At 41.5% G+C, this 15,580-nt stretch overlaps 1 protein-coding gene across 7 annotated transcripts in view; it reads left to right on the forward strand.

The window, feature by feature from the left end:
* LOC115156990 (astrotactin-1) overlaps positions 1-15,580 on the forward strand; it is a 277,551-nt gene that overhangs the window by 217,415 nt on the left and 44,556 nt on the right. For all 7 annotated transcript variants that reach the window (XM_029704808.1, XM_029704810.1, XM_029704809.1 and 4 more), the window contains one exon: positions 15,054-15,189. In XM_029704808.1, the coding sequence (XP_029560668.1) occupies positions 15,054-15,189 (136 nt within the window). The remainder of the gene's footprint in view (positions 1-15,053; positions 15,190-15,580) is intronic.

Here is a 15,580-nt window from a genome sequence, read left to right on the forward strand (position 1 = left end):
TATATTACACGCTTATGTCCAGTCCCTAGTTAACAAAGTCGACGAAATCAGGGCAAGAGTTGCTTTCCAGAGATATCCGGGATTGTAACATACTCTGTTTCACGAAAACATGGCTAGCTGGGGTCATGCTGTCGGAGCCCATACAGCCAACGGGATTTTCAGTGCATCGAGCCGACAGGAATAAACATCTCTCTGGTAAGAAGAAGGGCGGGGGTGTATGTTTCATGATTAATGACTCATGGTGTAATTGTAACATACAGGAACTCAAGTCCTCTTGTTCACCTGACCTAGAATTCCTCACAATGAAATGCCGACCGTATTATCTCCCAAGAGAACTCTCCTCGGTTATCATCACAGCCGTGTATATCCCCCCGCAAGCGGATACCAAGACAGCCATCATGGAACTTCACTGGACTTTATGCAAACTGGAAACCTTATATCCTGAGGCTGCATTTATTGTAGCTGGGGATTTTAACATAGCTATTTTGAGAACAAGGCTACCTAAATTCTATTAGCATATTGATTGCTGTACTCGAGCAAGTAACACGCTCGACCATTGCTACTCTAACTTCTACGATGCATACAAGGCCCTCCCCCGCCCTCTTTTTGGCAAATCTGACCTAGGTCTATCCAACGCTGGTCTGACCAATCCTATTCCACGATTCAAGATTGCTTCAATCATGTGGACTGGGATATGTTCCGGGTAGCCTCAGATATTAACATTGACGTATACGCTGACTCGGTGAGCGAGTTTATAAGGAAGTGTATAGAAGATGTTGCACCCACTGTGATTATTAAAACCTTCCCTAACCAGAAACCGTGGAATGATTGCAGCAGTCGCGCAAAACTAAAATCATGTACCACCGCATTTAATCATGGCAAGGCGACTGGAAATATGACTTAATACAAACCGTGTAGTTATTCCCTCCGTAAGGCAATCAAACAAGCAAAGTGTCAGTTTCAAGTGGAGTCGTAATTCAACAGCTCAAACACGAGACGTATGTGGCAGGGTCTACAGACAATCACGGATTACAAAACGAAAACAAGCCCTGTCGCGGACATCGACATCTTGCTCCCAGACAAATTAAACAACTTCTTTGCTCACTTTGAGGACAATACAGTGCCACCAACGCGACTCGCTACCAAGGACTGTCGCCTCTCCTTCTCCGTGGCCGACGTGAGTAAAACATTTAAACTTGTTAACCCTCGCAAGGCTGCCGGCCCAGACGGCATCCCTAGCCGCATCCTCAGAGCATGCGCAGACCAGCTGGCTGGTGTGTTTATGCACATATTCAATCACTCCCTATCCCGGTCTGCTGTCCCCACATGCTTCAAGATGACCACCATTGTTCCTGTTCCCAAGAAAGCTAAGGTAACTGAACTAAATGACTATTGCCCGTAGCACTCACTTCTGTCATCATGAAGTGCTTTGAGAGACTAGTCAAGGATCATATCACCTCCACCCTACCTGTCACCCTAGACCCACTTCAAGTTGCTTACCGCCCTAATAGGTCCACAGACGATGCAATCGCCATCACACTGCACACTGCGCTATCCCATTTGGACAAGAGGAATACCTATGTCAGAATGCTGTTCATTGACTACAGCTCAGCATTCAACACCATAGTACCCTCCAAACTTGTCATTAAGCTTGAGACCCTGGGTCTCGACCCCGCCCTGTGAAACCGGGTCATGAACTTCCTGACGGGCCGCCCCCAGGTGGTGAAGTTAGGAAACAACATCTCCACTCCACTGATCCTCAACACTGGGGCCCCACAAGGGTGCGTTCTCAGCCCTCTCCTGTACTTCCTGTTCACCCACGACTGCATGGCCATGCACACCTCCAACTTAATCATCAAGTTTGCAGACGACACAACAGTGGTAGGCTTGATTACCAACAATAACAAGGCAGCCTACAGGGAGGAGGTGAGGGCCCTTGGAGTGTGGTGTCAGGAAGATAACCTCTCACTCAATGGAGAAGGTGGAAAGTTTTAAATTCCTCGGTATACATATCACCGACAAACTGAAATGGTTCACGCATACAGACAGTGTGGTGAAGAAGGCACAACAGCACCTCTTCAAATTCAGGAGGCTGAAAAATGTTGGCTTGTCACCAAAAACCCTCACTAACTTTTACAGATGCACAATTGAGAGGATCCTGTCGGGTTTTATCACTGCATGGTACGGCAACTGCACCTTCTCACAACTGCAAGGCTTTCCAGAGGGTGGTGCGGTCTGCACAACGCATCACCGGGGGCAAACTACCTGCCCTCCAGGACATCTACAACACCCGATGTCACAGGAAGGCAAAAAAGATCATCAAGGACAATAACCACCCGAGGCACTGCCTGTTCACCCTGCTTCCATCCAGAAGGCGAAGTCAGTACAGGTGCATCAAAGCTGGGACAGAGAGGTTGAAAAACAGCTTCTATCTCAAGGCCATCAGATTGTTAAATAGCCACCACTAGCACAGAGAGGCAGCTGCCTACCTACCGACTTGATATCATTGGCCACTTTAATAAATGGAACACAAGTCACTTTAATAATAATGCCACTTTAAGAATGTTTACATATCTCGCGTTACTCATCTCATATGTATATACTGTATCCTTCACTATCTATTATTTTCTATCTATTGCATCTCAGCCGCTCTGTCACTGCTCATCCATATATTTTATACTTGTATATTCTTATCCCATTCCTTTACTAGATTGTGTGTATTAGGTTTTGTTGTGGAATTTGTTAAATATTAGGTTTTGTTGTGAAGTTGTTAGATACTGCTGCACTGTCGGATCTAGAAGCATAAGCGTTTCACTACACTCGCAATAACATCTGCTAACCATGTGTATGTGACCAATAAAATTTGATTTGATTTGGAAGAAACATTGTCGTAACGAGTGGTTCTGATTTAAGCATTCAGTCATCCGTCAGATTAAACCCCAAAAATCATGTGGTAAATAACCTTCAGATGAACGTACTAGAACTACAAAGATCCTCTCTGGGCCTCTTCGCTCTGGAAATGTGCTCTCTGTTGTACAGGTGTTATCTAGAACCTTAAATGTTTCTTTGGCTGTCCCTTTTGGGTTCTATGTAGAACCCTGTCCATAACGTAATATGATTTAATCTTATAGCTACACTTCTAACGTATGCATTTTGTTTGACGAAAATCCTTATGTTGCACGGGATTAATTAACCATCTCTATAGGTCTATTTGTATAATGAAGTATTGGACTTGAATACAAGTGCATAATATATTTTGGTTTCAATATGTCATCTACCCTGTCTTGATGTGAACAGGTTTAATTTAGTATTAATTGAAAGTGACATTGATTACTTGGCACCACCAACCAAAACAGAACAAATCAACCGAGATATACAGATGGGCGTGTTTTTATCGATCAAAAATGTTTTCTGTTTTAGATTGATGATGAATAATCTGATGTGTTTTGCACCTGTTGCGTATCCCAAGTTATCCAGTTGATGCAGTGCCACACAGTGATACATTTCAACAAGAGTTATTGACGTTTCACATAATGTATCTTTACACAGATCCTCTTGTCTGAATGCGCTATATGGCCCTCAGTCTTTAGTCATTCATCCATATCCAAAGGGGATATTTACTTTCCCTATCCAGTTTATTTATAGGGCGTTCATGGCTTCCCCTCTCTTCAGGCTATACTGCTCATCCCAAAACCTGGCATCAAAATGTTGTGGCCGATTACAACCAAAATAACAATGTTATATCAAGTCCAAATGTGGGACTGTGAAAAAGTGATCGATGAGGTGCTATTGCAAGGGCTAAGACTTACTGGAAGGGAAGACAGTGTTTTTTTTGGTCTTACTGTGGACTTAAACCTTTCATCTCTGTTAGGCCTGGATTTGAATGTGATTCAAAACAGCTTCTATGCAGTGTTTACTGGAAAAATCGGAACAGATTCCATGGTATGTCAAAAAGATAACTACATAATCTTATCCCTCATTTTGTAGAGACTCATAAGAAACATATGGGGGATTTTTTTCCCTTTTTCAAAAGAGAACTTGGACAACCGTTTCCTTCATTTACACAAAGCAATGGGGTGTTCCTCACATTGTACTGTACGCTGGTCACTTTCGTGCTTCCCGTTGCCTCGGATTACATAACCCTTTATTGTAGCTAGATACATACTGTATAATATATCATAGCTAATGATTGTAGTCCGGCCCTCTGGACAGGGGCTGGTTGTGTGCTAATCTTACACATAATGGGATTCAGACACACAACTTCACATCATAGCCCTCTCCCAGATGTTTAAGTTGACTAAATCGGTAGTCTGCTTTTAGTCATCACACACTGGCCAGACTCCCTGAGATCACCCAATAACGATAAGGTTTATTCAGGGGTCAGTGGGACATGAAATCCAATCCATAAACAGATTACTCACACCCATGTGCCACACTTCCTCCCTGGCAGGACAATAGAGCAAGGAGAGCTCCTGAAAGGGATGAATGTTTCCACCGAGCACTTTGGCGGCCGATGAGCTCACCTCATCTGTTGGGCAGGGTCAGGTGCCAGGGCAGGTGCATTACGGAAGCTGGCACAGTCTCTAGGTGGCTTCATAGACCCACACATACCCAGAGAACAAAAGTCCAGCTGTGAGTAGCATAGAAACTGGCCCCAAACCTGGGAAAGGTCAAACTCAGACAGAGTTCAAGGGGCTAAGGTCTTTATTGAAGTACAGTGTTATGACATATGGTCATGGATCTAATGTATACATTAAACTTGTGAAAATGAAGTGTGTCTGGCTTTGGCTGTACAGCGTGGAAGGAACTCACCTTCCTATAAAGTCCAGTCTAGTGATTTTGTGTTTCCTATCCTTCAAGTGTGGCCCATATGGCATATGCCCATGTGGCACGAAGCCTCAGCCACATCTGGAAAGTTACCCGGGGTTAATGCCACCTTTATATCAACTTACAGTATGTAAACAGTGGCTTTAATCCTAGACTCAAGGCAGGAAAACTAATGTCCTCAGACTTTGGATGCCCTTTCCAATAAGCTTTACATGGTGAATTGTACAAGCCTATAATTTAACAAAATTGAAGACTGCTTGGTTCAATGAAACTCTCCACTACCGTCCATTATTGCCACCCATGCTGTGGCTCCAGACCAGATGTAACACATTTGATTTTGTCTATTTAAGTTTAGTCATGATGGTCTAGTTTACGGCAAAATGGTAATCACAACAAACAACAAACGTTGATGAGGCGAGAGATGTCAAACATAGCAATGCCACAAAAACAACCCTTGAGCTCATAATCACTTTCAAGCTGAGCTCTGACAAGTGGCAACACCACACTCGATTCCCAGACAAATATTTACTTTACAAATGAAGTTGAAAGTCTGTGGTCCAGAAGGGATATTAGGAGAGCCAAGAGACGAGGGCGTCCCCACAGCAGAGGGTGAGTTGGACCGCACCATCAAACAACCATGTGTTACATGCAAATAAAAGTCATGAAAAAAACACACAGATGTCAGGCCCGCCATCCTAACATGTGGGGAGACCATTAGAAAATGGTACGGACTGCTGTTGCAGCCACTCAGAAACATAATTAATGCAAGTGTGGTGTGGTGAGGCTCTATGCATGGCAGGAATTTTTGAGCTAGAGGAAAGACAATTATCTCTAACTGTTCGCAGAACTGGATTGAAAGGATTATCATAAGCATACACTACACAAAAGTATGTGGATACCCCCTTCAAATGAGTGGATTTGGCTATTTTAACCACACCTGTTGTAACAAATAGAGCACACAGCCATGAAATCTCTAAAGACCAACATTGGCAGTAGAAGAGCTCAGTGACTTTCCACGTGGCACCGTCATAGGATGCCACTTTTCCAAAGTCAGTTCGTAAAATGTCTGCCTTGCTAGAGCTGCTCCAGTCAACTGTAAGTGCTGTTATTGTGAAGTGGAAATGTCTAGGAGCAACAATGGCTCAGCCGCTATGTGGTAGGCCACACAAGTTTACACAACGGGACCGCTGAGTGCAGAAGTGCATAGCGAATAAAAATCACTACCGAGCTCGTGAGCTTCATGAAATGTTTGTTTTTTGTTGCCCCATCTCGTTCTCCTCTCAACCAAATCACTTTTACATAAAGTGGGACCCTAAAAACATTATGCATTATGTTATGCATCCCAAAATGTATGATTAATACATTGTCATTAATCAGAAATCAACTGGGTTTCATCTTTGTAATGCGATCCAACAGTGTAATTGCCATTTTGAATGCTTTTTGGACATTGTATTTGGGGTTTGGCAAATCTCAGATTCAGCTTTGGAAGTTCAAGTGCTATCAGCATCGGTTCAGTATTGAAATTTGCCCTTTTGCCCGATTTCAAGAACAGATGATTTATCCCATCTCTAAGGCCATAATCGAAAGTAATGCAGTATAAATCGCAAACGGTTCTATGACGTAAATGGCAGAGGCAGTGTTCTTATCAAAGGCTTTTTTGTGAGAAAGTATACGCCGATTGAAGCGTTCTTCCTCCCTCTCTCCAAGAAACTTCACTTTTAAAAATGACACCCTCTCTTACCCCACTTCAATTAGGGCTTTATTTTCGCTATTGCTCTGAAAAAGACAATACGTTCTATGTTGGAGAACAAGTCTGTTAATCATTTTTCACTGGGAAGTGCCAATGCTTTAGAAACTGTTGTTGTCCATCTCTTGCCTTCTGTTCATCAAAGTAGACAAGATCCAGATGTTATTTGTTGAGTCTTTACGGAGCTGCCAAATCTGCTGGTACCTAGCAGTTGCTGTTTTAATAGAACTGGTAAAACTCCCAGCGTTTTGGACATGGGAATTTATGCGATGGATTAGATAATTTTCAGACTACATTTTTTACCTGTTTATTGAACAAAAGAGTCTGTCTGTGTGTGACAGGTTTTCAAGGTTTTTCACTCCCTGTCATTCCCTTTAAAATCTCTCACTTTCTCTTTCTATCTTTTATCAAAGAATTGCAGACAGTGTCAAGTTCAGATTCTGCACCTTAGCAGAATCAATGTTTATGTTAATGTGGTGATGATTGAGACCTGAGTTGGAGATTAAATGTGACACTACAGAAGTGGAAACATTGTTAAAATTCTCCAGGACCATAATACTGATATCTAATGTGCCAAAGTTAACTCCCTCTCTCGTGATGCTTCTTCATCATCGATCTATTCATGGGTTGCACCCAGAAGTAGGGCTGCTGCGGGGGCTAAAGGTGCAACTGACCCAGGGCCCACCAACGACAACGATGATGTACCAAAGAAACCGTATTTAACACTATAAAACATGGCAAAATGTATATATACTGAATCCACAAGCTTCCCACAATAAATTGGGTGAATTTTGACCCATTCCTCCTGACACAGCTGGTGTAACTGAGTCAGGTTTGTAGACCTCCTTGCTCGCACATTATTTTTCAGTTCTGCCCACAAATGTTCTATTTGAGGTCCTATAGGATTGAGGTCTGTACCTTGACTTTGTTGTCCTTAAGCCATTTTTCCACAACTTTGGAAGAATGCTTGGGGTCATTGTCCATTTGGAAGACCCATTTGCGACCAACCTTTAACTTCCTGATTGATGTCTTGAGATGTTGCTTCAATATATCCACATAATTTTCCTGCCTCATGATGCCATCTATTTTGTGAAGTGCACCAGTCCCTCCTGCAGCAAAGCACCCCCACAACATGAAGCTGCCATCCCCGTGCTTCACGGTTGGGATGGTGTTCTTTGGCTTGCAAGCCTCCCCCTTTTTCCTCCAAACATAACGATGGTCATTACGGCCAAACAGTTCTATTATTGTTTCATCAGACCAGAGGACATTTCTCCAAAAAGTATGATCTTTGTCCCCATGTGCAGGTGCAACCCGTAGTCTGGATTGTTTTATGCCGGTTTTGGAGCAGTGGCTTCTTCCTTGCTGAGCGGCCTTTCAGGTCATGTCGATATAGGACTCGTTTTACTGTGGATATAGGTACTTTTGTACCTGTTTCCTCCAGCATCTTCACAAGGTCCTTTGCTGTGTTCTGGGATTGATTTTCACTTTTCACACCAAAGTACGCATCTCCTTCCTGAGCGGTATAACGGCTGCGTGGTCCCAAGGTGTTTATACTTGCATACTATTGTTTGTACAGATGAACGTGGTACCTTCAGGCATTTGGAAATTGCTCCCAAGGATGAACCTGTGGAGGTCTTCAAGTTTTTTTTCTTTTGATTTCCCCATGATGTCAAGCAAAGAGGCGCTGAGTTTGAAGGTAGGCCTTGAAATACATCCACAGGTACACCTCCAATTGACTCAAATGATAGGCTAACTGATATCAGAAGATTCCAAAGCCATTACATAATTTTCTGGAATTTTCCAAGCTGTTTAAAGACACAGTCAACTTAGTGTATGTCAACTTCTGACCCACTGGAATTGTGATACAGTGAATTATAAGTGAAATAATCTCTGTAAACAATTTTTTGAAAAATGAATTGCGTCATGCACAAAGTAGATGTCCTAACCAACTTAGGACGTCTACATCGACATGTTGGCTGCAGGAATGTTCACTTGAGCTGTTGCCAGAGCATTGAATGTTCATTTCGCTACCATAAGCCGCCACCAACGTCATTATAGAGGATTTGGTAGTACGTCCAACCGGCCTTACAATTGCAGACCACGTTTAACCATGCCAGCCCAGGGCCTCCACATCCGGCTTCTTCACTTGCAGGATGGTCTGAGAGGAGCCACCCGGACAGCTGATGAAACTGTGGGTTTGCACGATCAAAACAATTCTGCTCGAACTGTCAGAAACAGTTTCAGGGAAGCTCATCTGCATGCTCGTCGTCCTCACCAGGATCTTGGCCTTACTGCAGTTTGACGTTGTAACCGACTTCAGTGGGCAATGCTCACTTTTGATGGCCACTAGCATGCTGGAGAGGTGTGCTCTTCACAGATGAATCCCGGTTTCAACTGGCGTTGTGTGGGCGAGCGGTTTGCTGACGTCAACGATGGGAACAGAGTGCCCCATGGTGGCGGTGGGGATATGGTATGGGCAGACATAAGCTATGGACAAGAAACACAATTGCATTTTATTGATGGTTATTTGAATTGTTGTGCCATTCATCTTCCCCCATCACCTCACATTTCAGCATAATAATGAACGCCCCCATGTCGCAAGTTATTCCTGGAAGCTGAAAATGTCCCAGTTTTTCCATGGCCTGCATACTCACCAGACATGTCACCCATTGAGCATGTTTGGGTTGCTCTGGATCAACGTGTACGACAGCGTGTTCCAGTTCCCGCCAATATCCAGCAACTTCGCACAGCCATTGAAGAGGAGTGGGACAACATTCCACAGGCCACAATCAACAGCCTGATCAACTTTATGCGAAGGATATCTGTCGTGCTCCATGAGGCAAATGGTGCTCACACCAAATACTGACTGATTTTCTGATCCACGCCCCTACATTTTTTTAAAGGTATCTGTGACCAACAGATGCATATCTGTTTTTCCAGTCATGTGAAATCCATAGATTCGGGTCTAATGAATTTATTTAAATTGACTGATTTCCTTATGAACTGTAACTCAGTAAATCTTTGAAATTGTTACATTTATATTTTTGTTCAGTGTATAATATGATTAATGAAATCCTGGAATTTGTCAGAGCTTGTTTTGCTTATTTTATTAAGCTATGTACTGTACAGCTGTGACTGTCGCTATGTCCTCTATTTTTGCACAATGTATTCTGAGTTAGACATGGATCTCAACACTGACACAGTCCTACAGCTCAGGGGCCTCTTGAGGGTCCCCCTTTTCAATGTACCATTATTTAATTTAATAATAGAGTAGCCTAGCCTACCAAAAACAAAATGAATTCATTTTTAAAATACATAAAAACATGTCTTAAATTCCAATTTCAACAAATCTGAGAATTAACCTGCCGCTGAATTAAATAAGACAGGTCATGCACCGTTGTCGATGATTGGTCCAGTCCGTAACTCAACAACCCTCTTGACTGCCCATCAGCCCCCTTGTACTGCTCAATGAAAAAAGTTATTTTTCTTTTGTTTTTGAGTTCCTCAATTAATTGATAATATAATTGATAATATGTTCCAAAAAATGAAATATATATTTTTTAAACAGACATGAAACATTACTAAAATGCATTTCCATCCGTGATTATAACAAATCAGAGAATAAACTGTCCATCGCCTGTCTTCAGAGCTTTGTCATTGCTAAGAAAATACTAATAACTACTTTGGCATTACTAAGAAATAGAACAATATTGCCTTTATTGTCTCGTCGGCCAATTGAGAAGGACATGAAATCGACAAGGAGAAAATAGGCTAGTTGGCCAGATGTGGTGCCTATTTAGTAGATCACTCCACCAGGACATAAAGTAGGCCTATACAAGAAGCAGCCAATGACGCCTTTTGTACATTTTAAACAGTCTAATAAATCCATGTTTTGTGTTTAGGCAGGTATTAAGAAACATTAGGAAACGAAAAACTGTATTTTCGAAAGAATAGAATAGCATAGACTATTCTGAGTTTAATGTAGCCTATTTTACCTTGATTATGGTTATGCAGTGGCATATCTTTGTTTGTCATAGAATACAAGGCACTCTTATATTGCTGTGCCCTTATCACAGTAAAGTCAAATCTATTTTATTGTAAGAATATAATGAAATATAACACAATTGAAATTAAAAAAGTTGTCAGTGCGCAGTGAGATGATCTTGTGTCTGGAACGGTTAGCCTACTTCTCCGAAAGAGTGATAATTTGAAATGTGTTTCATGCGCTCAATTTGAGTGTTGAAAGACAGTTTTTTCAGGGTTGTATACCTTAGAACCCCTTTTCGAACCCCAGTCAAAAGTTTGGACACACCTACTCATTCAAGGGTTTTTCTTTATTTTTACTTTTTTCAACATTGTACAATAATAATGAAGACATCAAAACTATGAAATAACACAGAAAGAATCATGTAGTAACCAAAAAAGTGTCAAACAAATCAACATATATTTTAGATTTTTCAAAGTATCCACCTGACGACACCTGATGACAGCTTTGCACACGCTTGGCATTCTCTCAACCAGCTTCACCTGTAATGCTTTTCCAAAAGTCTTGAAGGAGTTCCCACATATGCTGAGCATTTGTTGGCTGCTTTTCCTTCACTCTGTGGTCCAACTCATCCCAAACCATCTCAATTGGGTTGAGGTCAGGTGTTTGTGGAGGCCAGATCATCTGATGCAGCACTCTCCTTCTTGGTCAAATAGCACTTACACAGCCTGGAGGTGTGTTGGGTCATAGTCCTGTTGAAAACAAATGATAGTCCCACTAAGCGCAAACCAGGTGGGATGGCGTTTCTCTGCAGAATGCTGTGGTAGCCATGCTGGTTAAGTGTGCCTTGAATTATAAATAAATCACAGACAGGTTCTCCAGCAAAGCACCCCCACACCATCACAGCTCCTCCTCCATGCTTCACGGTGGGAACCACACATGCAGAGATCATCCATTCACCTACTTACAAAGACATGGCAGTTGGAACCAAAAATCTCTAATTTCGACTCATCACACCAAAGGACAAATTCCCACCGGTCTAATGTCCATTGCATGTGTTTCTTGGCCAAAGCAAGTCTCTTCTTATTATTGGTATCCTTTAATAGTGTTTTCCTTGTAGCAATTTGATGATGAAGGCCTGATTCGCGCAGTCTCCTCTGAACAGTTGATGTTGAGATGTGTCTGTTACTTGAACTCTGAAGCATTTATTTGGACTGCAATTTCTGAGGCTGGGAACTCTAATGAAATTATTCTCTGCAGCAGAGGTAATTATGTATCTTCCTTTCCTGTAGCAGTGCTCATGAGAGCCAGTTTCATCATAGCACTTAATGGTTTTTGCGACTGCACTTGAAGAAACTTTCAAAGTTCTTAATTTTCTGGATTGACTGGCCTTTAAGTCTTAAAGTAATGATGGACTGTCGTTTTTCTTTGCTGATTTGAGCTGTTCTTGCCATAATATGGACTTGGTCTTTTACCAAATAGGTATATCTTCTTATACCACCCCTACCTTGTCACAACACAACTGATTGGATCAAGCGCATTAAGAAGGAAATAAATTCCACAAATGTGACCCGACTCAAGAAACTAGATGTATGTCGCATGTCACGACTTAACAGGAGCGCCATGTTAATGTAAAAAAATATATATATTTATCAAAATGCGTTTTTTGGCAGAAATGCCTTCTTGAACATGTGAACTTTCATGTGCCTTCATAACAAACTGGTATTCCATCTGTAAATATGAATACAATTGTTAAATCACGAGCTTTGTTGGTTAAGCCACAGAAAAAGTTAGCAACCTTCCCACTAGCCATGATTGGCTGAGATAATGAGTGGGCTGGACATGCCGAGAGAGGAGTTCGGATTGGTCTGCCATAGAAGCTTGTCAGTCTGTGTTGGTAATCCTGTCGAACACTGCTTTAAAAAAATGGTATTGTGTTGTGGAGCTGCGCAAGTGTGGCTCTCCACTTTCTGGAAGATCAAATTTACAAATCAGTGGAATTAGAGTATGATAGTTAAAGAGATGGAGGAAACACCTGTCTCCGGTTTTCATCTTCAAACTAAGGGCAACCGTGGCATGGCATTCCTGACAGGGAGACACGTCCATGCACGATGATGTATACAGGTAAGATAGTCTAGCGTTACATTTTCAGATATTACAAGTTTTCTAATTTTGACAGAAAGTGGTTTCATTTCAAGCTAATGTTAGCTGGCTGGCTGCCTAGCTGATGTTATTATTCCCAGAGCCGTTTGCTGTTCTAGTTAGAGCCTAATGTTAGCTTGCTGACATTGAACATGGTTGGTTAGCTCCCAGCACTGTGGCATTGTTGGCACTGTTCATTGTTGTTTGACTAGCTAACGTTAGCTGTCTGGCTTGTTAGCTAATGCGTTATGTGACTTGTGTGAACTTACACTTTGTTTACTTAGCTAGGTACATTGTTTACATAGCTAGCAAGCTATATGTCTTAAGCTAAAGTGTACTGTTAGCTAGATAGCTAACGTTAGCTGGCTGGCTCCCTTGCTGATGTTATTATCCGTCTCCCAGAGCCGTGTGCTGTTCTAGTTAGAGCCTAATGTTAGCTAGCAAACATTGAACATGGTTGGTTAGCTCCCAGAACTGTGGCATTGTTGGCACTTTTTTATTGTTTAACTAGCTAACGTTGGCTGGCTGGCTCGTTAGCTAACGTTACGTGACATGTGTACAACACCCGTTGAATATGGTCGGTGTCTGTAAACGTCTGCAAAAAAGCATAATGAAATTGTTGCCAGCAGAGCTGGTTAGGCTGTTTTCATGTTATCCAGAGGTAAACAAATCATCAGCCAGAGCGTCAAGTGTGCGCTGCGAGAGCGAAACGTGATGAGTGGGGCTAAAGCTTAGGGTGAGGGTGTGAAAAATGCTGAATGCTGTGTAGACAAAGAAATGCTCTTCACTAGATAGCAAAACATTCAAAGGCCATTTTCTCAAAAGTGAGTTTACAAGTTCATCAAATTTCAAAGCAGAATTACTTTCCCGTTGCTCCTCAGATGCAATGTATGATAAAATATTTTGTAGCTCTGAGTATCTACTTTTATATAATGTAAAAAACACAATTTCAAATTTTGCTACATAAGACCGAATTCAGGTCGTGAGTCACAAATGAACTTTTAACAAGGCACACCAGTAAAATGAAATGCATTCCAGGTGACTACATCATGAAGCTGGTTGAGAGAATGCCAAGAGTGGCTACTTTGAAGAATCTTAAATATAAAATATTTTATTTGTTTAACACTTTTTTTGGTTACTACATGATTGCATTTGTGTTATTTCATAGTTTTGATGTCTTCACTATAATTTTACAATGTAGAAAATAGTAAAAATAAAGAAAAACCCTGGAATGAGTAGGTGTGTCCAAACTTTGACTGGTACTGTAGATTATATATATATAAATATAATACACTCCTGCAGTACATTGTGCGTTATAGTACTGTATCTTGCCAATACTACTTTTAAAATTGACTCGTTTAAAGAACCATGATGTTTGAGACAGCTTTTCCTTTAAGGACAAACGTTAAGTGCTTGTCATTCAGCTGTGGTTGTTTACATTAGCATTCTTTGATTGCTGGGAGAAATCACTGTGCCAAAAAGTTTGAAGTGAATTATGGGATGACTCACCTTCTGAGGTTTTACAGTCAGTTTTGCAGACTTGGTCCCTCTAGCCAATATATTTCACTCCAATTGTTAACTGGTCGGACAGGTGCTGAAGATGGCTGAGTTTTTCACATCGGGTCCCCAATTACGTCTGGATTCACCACATGGACCATCTAAACAAGAGAGGAGTGTGAGAAGGCATGGGAAATTATCAATCAAGCAATAAGTCCCAGTATGGTGAACTTAAATCTTTCACAATGTCACTTTTAATTTGAATATTTTTGTGTTTAAACCCACGTTCCTATGTGCAAGATAAATATTTCTCAGTGACAGCTGGTACAGTCTTTTTTTTCTCTCAGTGACGTTTTCTCTGGCACCTAACCCAATGTTTTTACCAGTTTGTGACCCATACGGGTTGAGCAGGATTCAGAAGGGACATACAGAGTGACCACTTCAGAGAATGTCTTTCCCAGTGAGCTAAACTGCATAGTCCCATAGCAAATGCCTTTTGATGCATGCAACCCAGCTGGGAAAACACCTTTCTTGCCTCTCCTTAATTAGAACAAGCATGGCATATTATTTGAGCTAAGATCTGTGAAGACCTTATGTTGGCGGCTGAAGGTACACATACTGTACATGTTCCTAATGTGCCCCAAACTGAATGTAAAAGCCTTAGATATTAGCATATGGCTTAGAATAATTGATTAATGTGGGTTAAAGCATTTCCATTTCTGGCTGTTTATTTGAAAGTCTACTCAAATATGGTAGCTGTTGCAATGAATTAATATTTGTGATGTTTGTTGGTGGACATTTCCTCTCTTGATGATGTCAGTGATTATTTGATGAATGGGTTTTCCTCCCATACAGAGACAATGTTGAGCTTTGTGGATGATATCCTGTCTGGGGCCAAGTCTCCGTGTGTGATGCTTGGGGATATCCCTGACCTCCTGACCTCCTCCGTCAGCATGATCATTCGCTGCCTGGAGCCAGACACCACTTACATGTAAGTTACTGTACCATTAGCAATGGGTGTTTATCTCTTGTTAAAATGGAAAATAATATATCATCATTATCACCACTCAGATAATGTCAAATATACACTACATAACTAACTTGTAAATGCATTGCTTGCCTCCTTCAAGCTGGATTTAGCAAGCAGTGACTTGAATGTAAGATATTTTAGAAAAAGACCACAACAAAAAAGTGAAAAAGGAAAATGTGAAAATGATTAATTTGATGAATTGCACAATATGAAGATGGGTTACTGGATCATGTCAAACTAGCTAGCAATTCTTCTGAGAGTAAAGACAGAACCTGGGTAAGCATATTTCCTATAACTTTTATACTGTATTACAACTCTGCTGTCTATTGAGCTGAGGGAAGACCTGTCCTTG

The sequence above is a fragment of the Salmo trutta genome, chromosome 21 (genome assembly GCF_901001165.1).
Source record: "Salmo trutta chromosome 21, fSalTru1.1, whole genome shotgun sequence".
In the NCBI taxonomy this organism is placed as follows: Eukaryota; Metazoa; Chordata; class Actinopteri; order Salmoniformes; family Salmonidae; genus Salmo; species Salmo trutta.